At 41.6% G+C, this 17,866-nt stretch overlaps 1 protein-coding gene across 1 annotated transcript in view; it reads left to right on the forward strand.

The window, feature by feature from the left end:
- The window catches only part of khdrbs3 (KH domain containing, RNA binding, signal transduction associated 3), a 128,331-nt gene that overhangs the window by 52,882 nt on the left and 57,583 nt on the right, over positions 1–17,866 (forward strand). Inside the window, exon 2 of the mRNA XM_083762273.1 lies at positions 15,968–16,086. Coding sequence (XP_083618399.1) covers positions 15,968–16,086 — 119 coding nt within the window. The remainder of the gene's footprint in view (positions 1–15,967; positions 16,087–17,866) is intronic.

Raw genomic sequence — 17,866 nt, forward strand, 5'->3', positions numbered from 1 at the left:
TGTTGTGCCTCGGGCACAACAAGTTTGAAAACCACTTTTGTTTCTTATTCCAACTTTTACCACTCAGATTTAGTCCTGGCTATCATTTATCCAACATACAGTACCAAGGTGTCTGTCAGCCAGGCTTCAGACATGACAGTACTGTAGGCTTATAGCTACACCTTATCAGATTAATAAAGGCTCTCGTTTTCCGTCTCTGGTTCGGCTATATATCAGGTCCTCTACGTCCATTTATCTCACTGACTGTAGTGGCATAAAAAAACCCCAAGAAATGACACTATTTCTGAAGTTTTCATTTAGCACATTTCACACGTTCCCATGTTTTATATACTGTAGGAATGGATGAGTATGTCTATAATTTGAATCCTGGCTCTGCAGACGAGCAGACTGTGTTATGCCTTCTCACAGGACTTGCAAACATGTGTGGCCAATGATTCCCTGATGAAGGCTTAACCGCCGAAATGTTGGATTAATTTTGTCTTACCTGCTGTCCTAATATAATATTGGCACTCGGCCACCTTGTTTTTTCAAGATTTCCTCTGCAACCAATCATGTACCTGTATAAATATGGAACACTCGACGGAATGACAATTTAGTTGACATTGGCGCCCACTGCATGCTGTTCATTGAAGCGACCACCATTCCACTGTAATGAATAGGCTGCACATTGTACGTGATGGGAACAGTTGTGATATAATTCATCCACTTATAAAAAGAAAAGAAAAAAGAAAAAAATATCCATAGCACAGGTTGCCTCTTAATGCATGCAGATAGGGAGGAAGATGGAAATACATTTCCTCTTGATATTTCAATATGCTTTTTAATAGACCCGGCCTCCTCTTGTGCTAAAACCGATCCAAACGTCAGACACATAGCATTTACCTGAGCACATATTTAGTTCATTAATTGTAGCCTATATGCACATATGACATTTTAGTGGACTAGTGCAGTGCCCATACTGTAGCTGTGTGCAGTTCTGAGTGGGCTGGTTCTAGAGAACCACTCATCTGATGAACTGCACCCCCTGCTGTCTGCGGTATCAGGTACGGTCGCCCCTAAACCATCTCGCCCCTCGATTTTTTTCCGCCGACCTCTCGGTGCCGCAGTTGGGGTATTCTTTATATTGTTTTACTGAGAATAAGGTTATAAAAAAGTTCAGTTTAAGCACGATTTACTTTAGGAATACCAGGCCGCGCAGTTCCGCCGGCTGTACGCCCGGTGGCGAGTTGGTAAAGGGGCGAGTTGTTTGGTATTCTTGGCTGCTGCACTACCATGGGTCCTATCAGCACAACACCCACCCACCAAGTGTGAAGTCGATTGGATGAACAGTTGGGCACAGTGGGCATGCCGTAGCTAGAGAGCCCGCCTGGGAAGCCAAAGGTCCCAGATCCGATTCAAGGCCTCTGCAATGTGCTGAAGTGTCCCTGAGCAAGACGCTTAACCCTAGCTGCTTCCCCAAACGCCATAGAATGTCATTCACTGCTCCTGGATGAGACAAATGTCAGGTATGTGCAAATAAACAGTGACAAAAACGCCCCGTGAAGGAGTGCAGGGGACCAAATGATTATTACATACACAGTATTGTGTATGTATAATCTAGTATACAGAGTGTGTTTATACTTTCTGCAGCACAAATTGCCCATCTTGGGACATATAAGCTTTTACTTGAGCATACTCGCGCTCGATAATCATGACTTTGAGTGTCCCCCTATGTTCAGAAGCCTTTCAAACAAAACATAAAAGGCACTTGGGTGGACGGTGAAGTACCTGTCCATCACCATTAATTCACAGTGGTGCATTCGACTCAACTGGGCCATGTACGGGGAGGGTGAGGGCCATGGAGAGGTTGATCCTTGCTGTTGTATCGGCAACTCCGATTTCTACAAGGGCTCGTGGTGCCTGTCAGAAATGTGTGGAGAAGAATCAATTGGCATAACATCCAAATCGGGGGGAGAAAAATAATTGACTACTATAAATTATAGAAAAGAAGCCTTTAACCCATTTTGGGCGGGGACCCCTTTTGGTGTTAGCATAGATCTGCTATTGAAAAATAGCAGATCTACAAGCTCATAGCGCTCCACCGAGTGGTGCGCTATGAGCTTGTGGGTCTGCTATTTTTGAAAAATGACTGACGACTGACATAGAAACATAGCTTTTTCAGAAAACAGACATTTTTAGAATCTGATCTCAGGTCAGAATGGGTTAAAACAGTAGGATACCACTTTCTCTTGTTGTTGACTGTTACAGCAACTGAAGCACAAACTTGGTACCTTTATCTGTCAGCTCGTCATACAGTCACCACACTCTGCTGACCCAGGAGAACCACTAAGTAGTGGACTGGAAGATCAGGTGCACACGCAGCAAACAGGATTTCTCTTTAGCTCATGCATTATTAATTTCAACAAAATACCACTACAGATATAGAGGCTGCAGCCTTTATCAACGTAGCATATGAGATGAGATAAGATAACGTTTAATGATCCCCGGAGGGACATTCAGGTGACATGTATGTATAGCAAGATCAAATCAAATTAACTAAAATACATGAGATAGCATAGGGTAATGTACAGTGTAGGCCTACAGTCTAACATTTTATACACCACTGGTGTATAAAAGCGTATTAAAGCTTTATCTAGATAAAGCTTTAATTTGTAGTCAAATAATTAATTTTTTGACACGTTGACGGTGTTGGAAATTAATTGCAATTATGTTTTTATCTGTTCCTCCTTCCTCCTTTATCTGTTCCTCCTTCCTGTCACTCCTACACTTACACTTTTGTAATCAAATGCATGTGCAGAATTATGACATGTGATATTGTAGATCTGCTCATTTTTTATGCACCTTACAACAAAGTAAAGTATCTAGCGCTGTGTCAAGTGGTTAACATTCTGAAGCAGTTGAATTATTGAGCTGCTTATAACCACTTTCAGTAACCACACCACACATGCATGCCCACAACATATGAATTAAAATGAAAGAGTCATCGCATACCAAAATGAAATATTACCAGCGAGAGAGAAGTCAATATGGTCATTCAGACCGGGGAAAGTGCTGGTAGATGTAATGGTCATTATCCAGAATGTTTCTTTTGGAAAAAAGATATTTGAAAAGTATATTTCTGCTTCTCACGAATTTGTGTTGGATTGCCTTGATGGTCATTATTTTCAGTGAAATAGTGCAGCTTTATAGTGATTGGACATATGGGCTGTTTGGGGTTATATCTCCCATCTGAATGAGTCAATAGAGCGCCGAAGTCCTGACGTCACTCGCTCGTCCCCTCGATTCATTCACAGAAGTAATTTCTCTATGGAGAACAACATGGGGTGATTAAAATGAATATAGTCTACTATAAGCATTGAGGTCCAAAAATAAACAAGCTGTCTCTGCGTTATTGTCAGGGAGGTGTCTCTGTATCGTTTGCGACAGTCAGTCACTATATGATAGTCTATTTCTAGCAAAAATGTAACTAATTCAGCAGCAGTAACAACAACATTTTCTCTCAGTCAGTTGATTCTTCATATCCATATGAGTGAAGCGGCCTGGATGATTTGTTTATTTTTCAAACTGTTTTTATTTGAGGCGATCTAAAATCCCCCTATGGGGATTACAAAGCAAATAAAAAGCACAGGATTTGCACCCTCTACCGATATTGACCTCGGCGCTCTATAACAGTATGTATAAGGGGGCCTGTAAAGTTGGCCGAGTGGCCAAGGCTCCAAAAAGTGACAAATTCCAGCAATACCTTTTAGGGTGTTTTATTTCTCCCCGATGCAGGTTATTCAGTGGAAACACAGGCCTGACAAACAAAAGAAACACTGAAGACTAAACTTACAAAAGACAGACAATTACTTGAAAGCAAATAGGAAACCAAACCCAGAAGTTGAGAAACTCTATTAGGCTATAAACCGTTCCAAAAAGGGACCCCTAGCAGCTCTCCCTGGATGTTACCTGCTTGTTGCCCAAGCCACTACTGAACCTCGGCATCCTGCAGCCTCCCTTTTAGACTGGGTGAGACCATACCAAGACACAGAACTAATTGGTAACCACTTATCTCAAATAAGGCAAACTATGGCCCATGAGTTAACTTACACAATTACTTAGTTTAACTAAACCAATTCAAATACCTTTCAGTTACATTACCCAACATCAAGATAAATAGAAAACATAACACAAGAGCTCTTGTAACACAGACAGACACCCCTCCTGCTCTATAGCACTTGGTACCTCCTCCACTCAGTCAAGAGGATCACCAGTACTGCAGGAGAGCCAGGTGCCAAACAATCACAATCAAACCCCCATGACAACAAACATAATATGCTGTGACAATACCTGCAAAGTACTTGTTCTCTTTTACAATTCACTGTGAGTTACAACAATAAAAATATGCACTCATGTCCATTTCAACAGTTTTCCAAGTCGGCCAGCAAAGTTAGTTAAATGGGTGAAACTGTCGTTTAGGTGTGTGCATTGTTCTCCATCAGTGTATGTGTGTATAGGGCACGGCTGCCCCGTGAAAGAGGGGCACTTAGGTCGCATTCATACCAGAGAGCTTTGCTGCGATTAAAACGAATCCTGCTGCGCATTGTCAGAAAGTGCGCTTCGTTTGGCAGGTGTGAAGGCTCATTCGAATCCTAATGCGCAGCAAATAACCGCATTTTACTCCGTCCAAAAACGTGGGTTTCGCTTCGCTTCGAATCGCACTTGACTACGATTCGGTGCAGGTGTGAATGCAATCCGCAGTAAATAAAGGAAATGAAGCAAACATAATGTGGCGGGTGAGGAGCTGAACACAGTTGGAGACGGTTAAGGCATATTTTACGCAGCGCAAAGATGTCCCGTTACTGTGGATAGACGTGGTCGAATAAGGAGACTGAAGCCCTGATCGAAATGAGGACGTGTAGGCTACATTAATCAATTGCTTAAGAAAACACATAAAAACACTGCAGTGTATTATAGCCTACATAATATTCTGTCTGTCTGTGCGTGCCGTAAACATGGAGTGCTGTCACTGTGTGGGACTGGGGAGTTATATCAGTGCGCTCATGCAGCGCTGTGCTGCATGCCCAAAAGAACAGTGTGTGGCGGCTGCGTGCGTAGAGAGAGAGAGGGGGGGGGGGGGGGGTCCCAGACGGCACGACACATGCACGTTATGAGTGTAATTTTATCACCATAGATTTCACTGTGTAGGCTATAGTTTATGAATGGAACACATTGATAAAGGTCCCCCCTGCTGCGTTTCCAATTGCTGCGAATGACAGTGTGAAGGCAAACCGCAGCCAATTAAATAAGCAAGAACCCCAATTCCCCGCCCATACGGATCCGAGTCTACCGAAGTATTAGGTGAGAATGTGACCTTACTATGATGCACCAGTTATTTTCGATGAACTAACCCTCATGTCAAACATTGTACTATACAGGTTGTGTCAGCTTATAGATCGGCTTGCCAAAATATAAGAGGTACTAAGTGGTTAAAGTATGTTTTGTATTAATAGTCCAAATCTGCAATTTAACTAGTAACTGAAGCTGTCATATCATTTGTAGTGGAGTAAAAAGTTAAGTATGAGTACCTTGAAATTGTACAAAACAAGTATACTGTACAGTACTAATAAATGCACTTACGTTCTACCACAGCCTGTATGCCAGTAAGCTTCCACTCGTTTCCTGCCATTTCCTGTATTTTAGCCTCATATAAGAAGCTTCTAATATCAGTGGTTTTATGGGCTGCTTAAGTGTGCCAGTGAGTAATTTGACTCAGAGTGGCAGGACGTGTGATGTAAAATTAGAAACAAACATCAGTGCCAGACTGACAATCTCAAACTAATGGCGTTTTGAAGTGGTGTCAGATTGATGTCCTATATGCCAGCTTCCCGCCACCAGACAGGAAGCAGTGGCCGCGCAAAACGCCTCATCGCCGTGTGTCACATCAACAAGTCTGTCTGAGAATTAAACCATTTTGGACTGATGGCGATTCTACAAATGCCTTCTAAATGCGGACAGTTATCTGAAAAAATCTATGTCAGTGGTTGAAGGTTCTCAAACATTTTCATGTCCAGGACCCCTAAAAATATATGTAATTGGCTGCCGAGCCCCATCTGAAAATATGTTGTTCCAGGGACCCTCCAGACGCAAAGATTTGAGTTAAAAACGTTCACTCCGAAAGAATATATATATTCAAAGATTTGCGTCACATTTTCACGATTTTTCAAAAATAGCAGACCTACAAGTTCATAGCACGGCACTCGGTGCCGCGCTATGAGCTTGTAGATCTGCTATTTTTGAGTGGTGCAACCACTCCAAGGAACAGCAATGTCCGTGTTGATTCACCTATGTGACGTTAATGAGCACCAGTATGAGTACCAGTAGGGGCGCTGTCGTACCAGAAACAGAGACCAGTGCTGCACTGTTGCCTGCTAATGAGAGAGAGAGAGAGAGAGAGAGAGAGAGGAGGGGGGGAGGGAGAGACATGCCGTCAACTCTGACCTCCAGCCAGAGACCACATAAAAATGAGCTTGTATACGGGCTCCCGCTGGCCTAGCGGTCCAGGCGTTCTAGTGACGAGTTTTGCTTCATGTCACTCCCCGTCGCTCTTTCCTCGTTTACTGATCTCCACTATCTATTATCTGATCTCCACTATCTATTATCTGATCTCCACTATCTATTATCTGATCTCCACTATCTATTATCTGATCTCCACTATCTATTATCTGATCTCCACTATCTATTATCTGATCTCCAATATCTATTAGTACTACTATTTATAAAAGGCACAAAAAGACCACCTGTAAATGTAAAAAAAAAAACATTACATTTAATAAAAAAATAATAATAATTGGGATGCATATCTGTCCATTTTATGGTGGATTGAACAGCAGGTTTAATCTCCAGTCACGGTTACCTGGTTTTCTAGCTTCAGGAGAGCTGTATGCCTACACGTTCAAATATAGATGAAAATGTCAGGGACCATTAGGAATGAAATGTGTGTCTTTGTTTTACTTTCACCTCGGTTGTACTCTGCTCTGTAACGCTACATTAAGGAAGCCCATAGGAGTATTTATATTTATTATTCACATTTACTTTGCGCTATTTTTGTCCTGTGATGGAAGGAATACTATAATGGACGACCATTTTCAACATATCTTCATATAATCGGTCCTCGCTAATGATGATGAGGATTCACTGTGGGGCCACACCACAGAACATTGATATAGGGCAATGTTCTGTGATAGGGTTGTTTTAGCAACACAAAAAGATTATACTCCATTTAAATGATTAATGTATTATTATTATTATTATTTTTAACATAATTTCCTCTGCAAAGTCCTAGTAGTACAAAGTAGTAGTAAGGTTGAAATCAATGCAAGTAGAAATATATCCCTTACAGGGTTAAGTAAAAGGCCTGTATTCAAAATATGACTTGACTAAAGGGGGAGGCATACTTTGGTTAGACATAGCATTGGTTAGACATGGGTTACGGTTAGGTTTAGGTGTGCTGCCTTGTGGGAGGTTAGGGTTAGGGTGAGGGTTTGAGATAGGTTGTAGATGTAGGACTAATGACTGGTCTAACCAATGACTAGTCTAAACCAAAAACTGTCTAAACTAAGTACTGCACCCGACTAAGGGTACAAAAGTATCGGCATCAAAATATACTCACAGTACCAAAGTATTAGTTATTTTTGAAGTATACAAAAGCATAGAGCTTGAGTGATAATTGCATGTAAATAATCAATATGAATAAAGATGTCAAATAACTAGTGGTCCATGGACCACTAGTTATGGACTCAGAAATCAGGAATTATACATTCAATATGGCCGGCTTATTTATTTATTTGTTTGTTGTTATACAGCCAGCTCTAGCTGGCTCCTGCAACTGACAGGACGTGAGGATACTGAATATACCACACCAGTCTGGTCTGGCTCTTTCTATTAACGTTTGGCTGTGGTTCTTAGGCCAGGCATTTTGTGAAACAGAACATAGAGCTCCATGATTTTATTGAAAAATATCACCAAACAGCCATTGTTTCCCCCTGGGGTGTAATAAATGGTGCTTTTGTTCAAACCACTCAGCTAGTATAGTTATCAATTAAACTTTCAAATGATTACGCAAAAGAAACATAAACATGTCCAACATGGAGCAATGATGTTACATATTTTCATTTGGAACCAAATCCAGGCAGTGCTGGCTGGCTGCATTCAGTGTTGCCAGATCTTTGCGAGGGCAAGCGGCCAGGTCTACGAAAACAAGCCCAAAAGAAGCAACTACACTAGCCTGGCGAGGCCAGACTCAACAACTATACGGCCCAAGCAAAATGAGTTAATAAGGCATCATGTTTTATCAATGAATCCTATATGCTATGCACCGGCTATTTGAAAATAGTACCCAATGACGATCTACATGTTCACAACACGTTGCAATGTGTTCTTAGATCTGCTATTTCCAACAATTTTTATTTTTTAAACATTAACTACACAAATCTTGTATGGGGGCCCCTGGTACAAAATATTTTCTGCAGACAAGTGCATATTGATTTGGGGGTCCTTGACATGAAAATGCTTGAGAACCACTGTTTTAAACAACAGTTAGGAAGCAAGCCCAAATAATCAAGGTACAAACTTCGAAACAAGCCCCCGATAAAAACACAACCTGCAACTACCATTATTACAAGCGACAGAAAGACAAGCCCAAAGTCATTTATAATAAGCAGACATGGCAACACCGGCTGTATTTTGCCCGACTCATAAAAGGTGTTGTCATATTTTCAGGGTTTTTTTATGGGTATCTTTTGCGTGAAACAGTGGCATGCCTGTGAGTGCTCTGTGCATTAAAAATGCATTGTATTTGCAGCGTGTGAGATGCATCGCCGTGAGCAGTGCTGGAATTACTCGTATATTCGACTTAACTGTGAAAAAGTCCTCGATCATCTTGCTGACGGTACTCTCTGGTGGCAAGCTAGCGACTTATCTAGGTCTTGTTGCAAGGTTTGATGGCTGGTGGTGGCCGGGTAGGCGTTCCACATTTTGAGCGCTCAAATATAAATATAGTAAAGTAAAAGTACATCAAAATCGTGTATGTAATAGTACTTGAAAAAAGAAGTACTTTACTTTACACCACTGGTGTGTTGCATTAAGGTCTTTTATGGTTTATTTTGCATGAAACAGTGTCATCCATGAGAGCCCCTCCGCACATTAAAATTCTATTTACAGCCTGTGAGATACATGGCCGTGAGTGACGGCAACACGCGGCAGGGTGCCAACCCAGCTGTCTGTTTTTCTATTAGGAACGGGAATCATTTAAAAAGTGAGACCACCGTGATTTAGGCCCCCTCCATTTAAAATTCATAAGCCGGGTAGATTTTGCGGGGATTATGCATGACTTCTGCAGAGTGCTGGAGAGTTGAGCTGGGGGGGGAGTGTGGGGGGCTTGGGCCATTAAGTTTAACAATTTCATGTCGAGGAGGAGATCACTGTCGGGAAGAAACCTAGTATATACAGTACCATATTTCAATTTTATTTCTTTTTTTAAATAAGCCTGTAGAAAGGCTGTTTTTGTTCATTGTGAAACATGTTTAAGGTGAAAGTGTGTATTAATAAGAGCCTGTAGCTAAATAATAACTATATTGGATCCTTTGGAATACAGGTTCTTTTCTTTCCCTTCCTGAAAAGTAACCATTTTGGACATACAAGGTTTTGTGCTGACAGAAACAATATTAAACCTGGTCCCCCACCTGCAGCCCCAACCATTCATTACTGGACAAGACAAAAGGCAGATTCATTACAGATGAATCAGGACGTTGTCATCTTTTAGCATAAAGTGCCCGGCACCGCGCGCCGCAATAGTGCATTGTAGCTAGCGCTGATTGTAATGCAAATAGGGAAAGTCTGAACTTCCATGGGAATACATTGAGCTTGATGTAAAACGCGTTGAAGAAAACGAGGCCCAGGTAATCGCTTTGCAACAGTGTTTTGAATGTGGCATTTTATGAAAAGGTTCTGTAACGACACATCAATTTGAGGACCATTATTGTATCCCAAAGAATGTTCTCTTTTCTACCCGAGAAGCAGAAGTTGTTTAGTATCTGGCCGTGCCGGCCTGTCTGAAATTCTTCCATTCTCAAGGCGGGGCTATACACTGCGGACGGAACAGGATCACACTGTGGGCGGAGTGGAACGGAAGCAGCTAGGTGGCTTTCGTCCATCCCACGGGGAGTTCCGTATGTACCGATTTTGTCCTCTTAAAAAAAAGATTTACGCGCAGACTATAGTGACTACAGACTATAGTGGCAGCGCTACCGTAGCCTGGCCGTCAGAGTTGCAGACCTGTAAGGGTAGAATCGGACCCCACTTTGAGAAGCTGCCCTAGATAAACCTGATTGATTTGGTCACAAAGGTTCTGAGAAAACCAGCTTCTCAAAAATAGTTCAATTCACGTCACACCTTTGACATCGAGCGACCCCTGAAAGGTCAAACTCTTTTTCACAAAGTGCATATTACCGTATAAACTATAGACTTGAGTACCCATTGAATTGAATTGTACCCATCTGTCTGCGTCCCTTTTTGAGCTGACTGCCCTTTTTTATGCAACAGATGCCACGACGACACATTGAGGTTAAACAACACAGTCCAAATTTGGGCGTAGCTGCATTGGGCCTCCTTATATGGTTATGGGTTATTGCTTGTATCAGAGTGACTTTAGAGGTCTGCCCGCCCTCCCATTAGTCAACGTTAATAGGATACATAGTAGGCCTACATTTTTCAATGCTAATGTATCCATTTGTAACTCTTAGAGTCTACAAATGGAACACACCGTTGAGCATTGAGATCTGCAACATTGACGATGGAACCAAATGGACCCATAAGGGTGCAAGTACTGTTGTAACTCAGGTCTGTTTTACTGAGAATGTAGAGTTTAAGAGGTTAAAAGATGAATGTCCTTTGTTACAACATTCAAGCTGTCCTCAGAGATAACCTGCATGTTTAATTTAGCCATTGTTTACGCTACACCATGCTCAGATCATGCTCTTAACTCACATGAAACCTACAGTAGCATCTCTCATTGTTGCTCCCAATTAAAGCGTCACAATGCAACATACTGTACAGACCAGCTATGTTTGGTGAAAATAATTGGGTATGAGGGTAAAGGGATCAGACCTATTATAGAGCTCTGTGGGACCCCAGTCAACTTAAGCATCATAGGGATGTACCGATGAGACATTTTGGCCGATATCGTATGCCATCACCTGAAGCCTCCCTTATATAACGGGTGAGCCAAACAAGACATATACTGGTACATCATATTTTAGACTTTAGATAGCAATAATACACATAATATACCAAATACACTTTAAAATAATATTGCAAACAGCTACACCCAAACAGACACTTCCAAGCCGACCGGCATTACATTACCTACTGTATATACTGTAGGCATTTAGGCAAGACTAGAAGACAACCTCACACTGCACAATGTGCACATGAACAAATGATCAGTAAGATCTCTGTGTTCACTTTAGCGTGACATTGTTGAATATGCAGGGGGCAGTTTGACCCATGAACTATAATCCCAGTACAGAAAAGGACTTCTTGCAACAGTACTGTTAATATGAGGAATGCACTGATTCATAGAAACACTTTGGTGCTTACGGTATTTGACTAACTAACTGAAGGACAAAGAGTGACTTCATCAGCCTACATCAGTGATCCTCAATGTCTGGGTTCTGGTCTGCATGGATCCTGATGATGTCAAAATAAAAGAAAAAAGAAAAGACAAATTCAAAATAATAACCTTGACCCAACGACAACCATCTCTGGACTCTGGGCAAGATATAGCAATATAGGCTAATGGACTTTTTTTAATCTGCTCTGAGGAAGGCTGTTGCCAAAAAGTGTTCTCTTCTCAATAAATTGCATCTGAGCCTTGAATCTTTCATTTTGGAGTGCCGCTTTATGAGTTAAAAGTCAACAGTGAATTCTAAGAGGAATGGACTGAAAATGCATTCATCCTCCATTTACCTTCCAACGAGCACCAGACTGTGTCTCAAATGCCAAGAGACAGAGCTGGCGAAGAGTGGCAATTTGAAACACAATTGTGGCACAACAAGCTGACAAAATTCATTTCCTCAACATTCTGATAGCTGCAAAAAAATATGACTGAATTGATGGAGAACATGTCTGAAGGAAGGCAAACAAAAAGAGGAAATGACAGGTCAAAATCAAGGCAATTCCTCTCTCAGACTCCACCACTGCAACCAGTACGAGTGAAATATTGGCTGGTGATTTGATTAAACAACTTTTGATGGAATAAAGAAAACGCACAGTGCATTTCCTTAGCTGTGGACGAGTCCACTGCCAACACTCAGTTCAAGCAAGGTTAAAAGTCTTTATTGTTAGGCTACATGTCGCATAGACCCTATAGTGTTTCCCAAAGTCGCAGATCGATTTGCGTTTGTTGCGAGAAACAAATCCCTCATTTGTTGTCCATAAAGTCCATAAAATCGAATTTTAATAACTTCCTTTGATGCGTGATGACGTGTCGAGTCCGGCATGAATACAAATTAATCTGGATTTAATTTGCCTGTTTGATTCCCATTGCTGCGTTGTCCTCCAAACACAGCTGGTTTTGATTACAGAACTACTCTGGTTTTTAATCTCATTCAAGATGACATCCAGACAGTGTCAAGTCTAAAATATGTACTGTATCTGAAAACATTACGGGTTAGAAATAAGCAGTGAGCTTTGCTGCCCGTCTCCCTGCGACCTTGTAAACAAACACTCTGCATGTGCGTGCATGAGACGGAGTGTAATGGCTATTTTAGAATGTCAACTAGACTACCAAATATATTTGCCTTCCATTCAGTCAAATTGAATGGACTCTCATTCTAATCGGACAGCTGAAGGGCTACACACACCGTCTGCGAACGCCGCGCGTCAAAACAGCCGCCTCCGTTATTTTCAATGAACCTATCGCACACTGGCGGCGTCCGACGCGCGTTCACGCCTCGCCTGACACTCCGATACGCCACCGTTCTATTTTCCAGGCGTTGTCGCTGCGCACCCGGTGTCTGTTTTATATATATATATATTACGTCTATACGCACGTCAATCTGTGATTTCAGTGGTTTAGTGGTTTCAGTGGATATAGGGCGCTCTTCCGCAACCTGTGAGTTCATCTGGGGCTTCCGGATCAGAGGACAACCAGAAAAAACTAGATCAAAACAAAGTCGCAAGTCGCAAAGGTTATAGGATTGATCGAGTTTCACAAAAATGCATAGCTATATTCAACTGCCAAAATAACATGGCAGAAACACACTTTTTCCCCTGATGAAAGTAGAGACTTTCTTTTGAGATAGTTGGTGTTTGCATAGTTGTAGAAAGACATATTCTGTGGGTATTTAAAGATTAGTATTTGAAGAATGCTCAAAAAGGCTGTGCAGACTGTTCTAGAGAAACTCAGTTTATTGAATTAAGTATGTATCTCGGCAATGAGGCTCGCAACTCAGTTTTAATTCTCCGAAACTGTATTCACAGCAGCAAAAACAACAAACATTAAAAGTTCACAACACATCACATTTGGGGCGGTCATGGCTCAATGGTTAGCTAGTTTCCGGAGGTCCCATTATGGTTCCAGGACTCAGCAATGTGTCCAAGTGTCCCTGAGCAAGACACTTAACCCCCGACTGCTCGGTGCTCCTCTGTGGGCAGCGCTCACACACACACACGCACGCACGCACGCACGCACGCACACACACAGAAAAGACAATTGCGATGATCTTGTATTAGCTGCTATTTTTGCGAACTTTTACAACAAAGTCTAATAGAAGCAAAGAGGGAAAAAAGTTCATAAAAAGATGAAATATGAAGATATAGGTTTAACTGCCCAACAGCGACAATATGGTACACTTTGCATTATATTTGAGTTGTATTATGCTATTTTGGGTGACCCTCCTTGCCTGCAAGCACTGTGACAGATTGTGATCGCTGAGCAGCCAAACTGACCAGCAGTCATTAAGCACTGTGATAGCTCCTAAAGATCTGTTTTGTTCTCATTTAATTGTATTTATATTTTGTTAATTCTTCCCTCCGTATCATTCTAGTCAAGACTCCATTCCTCGATTTCTGTGTGTATTTACCCGCCTCTTCACCTTTCTGTTGGTTGTGTACCCTGGCAGGTTGTAGCCCAGAGTCTTTTGTCTTGTTCTCCCACTCGTTTCTAGCCATGCTAGCCCCTCTCTCCGCAAAACCACTTAACTGGCACTGGAACACACACAGATGTTATCCAACTCATTAAACCTTCAAGGTTACATCTCCAAATACATCAAAGAGAAAGAGCGTGACGGCCAATATTTTCGGTAGCCTGGAGGTATACGACAGCCTGCGTGTCCCTCCTCTCTCTCCCTCTCGCAAACGTTTTCTCCGTGAAGCACATGAAAGGGAACTCGAGCACCCCACCCTGACGCGTCGATACAAGTAAAGTCTGAATTGCCACAGAAATTGCTAAAATATTATGTCGATGGAGCCTCATCTAGCCAGATGAATGGTGCCTGCCTGACTGCGACAATTTCCCCAAAATGAAAAGCGAAAGAATACTCAGTCTGGATATACAGTACCATGTATGTGTAGTTTATTTATTTATTTTTTGTTATATTAGTTGACCTAGTCTAGTAGGCTACTAGGCTTATACTGGAAATTGTATACCAATGTTTTTATTATTGTCTCCACCAGGCCAAAGGCATGGGGAGAGAGTATGTTTTGCACTCCGTCTGTGTGTGTGTGTCCGTCCGTCCGTCAAATCGTTACACAGTATCTCTATTGCTTATAAAAAAGGTAGTGCAAGAAGCACCAATATCATTTCAGTAACACTTTCCCACCCCATCAAAATCAAATGCAGCTTTTTTTTATTCAAGTGCGAACCTGTACTGTAGCAGCATATGTAACATAGTACTGTATGAAGTGCAGGCTGTGTTTACAGTAAGGCTGACACCCAACAATCGAATATTCGAAGCTTCGTTCGATGGCATTATTTTTTCAATATTTATCAAAATTGGTGATCTACAAGCCCATGACGCATTGCAGCATGACATGTTGAGAGCTTGTAGATCTGCTGCCCAAACTCCCCGAAGCCATGCGACCATCTTGTTTTTACTCCACCACTGAAATACTGACAATGTTACTGATTGGTTCATTCTTCATTGGCTTGCAGTTAGTTATTGCACATAGTCAAAATGCAAAAAGTTGTCCTTTTAGAAAACATTCAGTTGGCTGGTGCGCACGTACACCGCACACGCGCGCACGCACACACACACACACACACACACACACACACACACACACACACACACACACACACACACACACACACAATCAAAGACAACCGTTTACAGCTGCTGTTAATTATTTGCACTGCAAGCTAGCTGGCTAAATTAGGTCTACCCTCTCACATGTGGTTTTTAGTTTGGTTAATTGAAGATGACAACAAACAGCTTGGTTACAGGTGTTTAAACACAATAAATGGTATCATCCAGGTAAGTTCCTGCAGCTAGGTTCTTGCAGCTAGGGGGCCTATAGTTAGTTTGAAGCAGGTTAGTTTGAAGCAGGTTGTTGACCAAATGTGGTGTAGGCTATGTGGTGTATTGTGCTGTGATGGACACCCTGCCCTCATGCCTTATTTATGTGGTAACAGTCTTACAGGTGAATTCTACTAAAATAAAATAAAAATATATATCTTTGACATACAGATGATAGACTTTTAGAATATTGTGCCATGGAGTTGTCTGGCTTGAGATAAGCCATATCCAAGATAAAATGTACAAACTTGTAGCAGGCTGCCGCTGCATGCAGTTTCCTTCTCTTTTCCTCAGAAAGAACATCACGCTTCATCCCAAGTTTATCAGACAGAATCTTTCATCTGCCACTTCCAGACAGTGACCCTTTTGCACGCTTCATGTGTTCCCCTCTCTTCCTCCCGTTTCTGTAGAAATCGAGAAAATCCAGAAAGATGAAGGGAAGGAAGACGAGAAGTTCATCGACGTCGTCATCAATAAGAACATGAAACTGGGACAGAAAATCTTAATACCAGTCAAGCAGTTTCCTAAAGTAAGTAATCTTGTATGATGTGTCCTAAAAGTAGATAACGCTCAGAAGCATGGGAGACAGAGGGTTATCGAGATGATGCTATAAATAATAAATTATCTATCTATAAATTATGTGTATTGGCTTTTCCCTTTTGACCACCACAACCCTATTCTACAATTCCACAATGCGTCTGCTATTTTCTAAAGATTTTAATACATAATGATAACTGGGACATTCTGCATAATGACATTTTTTTTTTACTTTTGGTACTTAAAAGTATAATATTCAAAGTCAATACTTTTGTACTTTAACGCAGGTAAATATTTGATTACCAGACTTTTACTTTCATTTTTGCAGTATTGCTACTTTTTACTTAGGCTACTTTGGGTATGATCTACAAACAAGATCAGCAATTTCTGAGATTTAGATATTTAGTGTGTGAAGAAAAGGGGGGGGGGGGGGGGGGGGGTTACTAAGATGGAGCCCTGAGGGATCCCATGCTGTCAATGAAGAATAGTTGGGTGGCGCTACAAGCAAGATCTGTAGAGCGCGCCCCCGCACATGCAGGCGCGCGATCTAGGATGGTTCTAACCTTTCTATACCCATCTATCCTCGTGGAGGATTTAATACATTTTATTAACTTACCAATTTTAGTTGAGTGTGTGAGTTGGAGTCATGCCTGGTAAAATAAATATATATGAGCGGAATTAAAAAGTAAAAAGCCACGCTGGATCGCCGCCGCCAGAACTAATTTAATTAATTTCACCCGGCATCTTGAAAATACTTTGTGTAAAACGCGATCATGATAACTTGTTGGTCCGTTGAAAAAAAGCTTGTTTTGACGGACAAAGGGGAAAAAGCCTTAAATTGGGACTCATGGAGGCAAATCCAATCCATGTTTTTTGTTGATTTATTGTTTTCCTTCCTGTTGAACCCGGGCCGGAAGGGTCGGCTGTTGAGCCTGTCTCCTAGGCAACGCGCAGCGTAGAGGGTTCATTCTTAGACGGTGGCGACTACCCCCCCTAGCGTCTAACATTTGTCACCTCACCCAATGTGAATGTGTGGGTTGCCAGTTGCCCGACCGATATCCCCCCACTTAAAGCAGAAACCAGTGCCGCACCACTATCAGTGCAGGCTAAAGTGGCGCCCCTAAGAGGTGGCGCTGGAAGCGGCTGCATTCCCCGCCTCCCCTATGGGCCGCCCCTGGGTCATGTGGTTAAATTAATAAACTGAATCAGCCACTGTCCACTGGAAAAGATGACGTGGAATTAACATTCAGAATAATAATTCCACGCTGAATCACTGATTTAAGCTTTTGAAATGCCACAGATGTAATTGGCTGCTCTTTTTACCCCACCAATTACGCTGACCTTGGTCAAAGACGCGTACAGTTATTTTCCATGTATAACAATTATTATGCATAACAAAATGTAATTAATTGGTTTGAATGAGCAATGGGTTTTTTTTATATACTTGAGTGGATTTCACTTTTTAGTTTTTACACATACTATACATTGGCTACAAATGCAAATTAATAATTATATTCATTTTGAAAGTATGACCCTTCATTTGTTCACAATGGTTTGCGCTCAATATATGAATCCACAAAATAATAACTCAATAATAGTCTTTCCCACAGGGATATTCAGCTTCACAGTCTGTTCCACAGAAAACGCATAACAATATAGGGCATAAATCTCTCCACACACACGTTCCTTTTTCCCCATAGAGATTTACGAAAATATTTATATAATTAGTCTAAGCCAGGCTCCTGGTGAATCATGACCGCATAAAACATTTG

The sequence above is a fragment of the Protomyctophum parallelum genome (genome assembly GCF_964188405.1).
Source record: "Protomyctophum parallelum genome assembly, chromosome: 1".
Classification (NCBI taxonomy): Eukaryota; Metazoa; Chordata; class Actinopteri; order Myctophiformes; family Myctophidae; genus Protomyctophum; species Protomyctophum parallelum.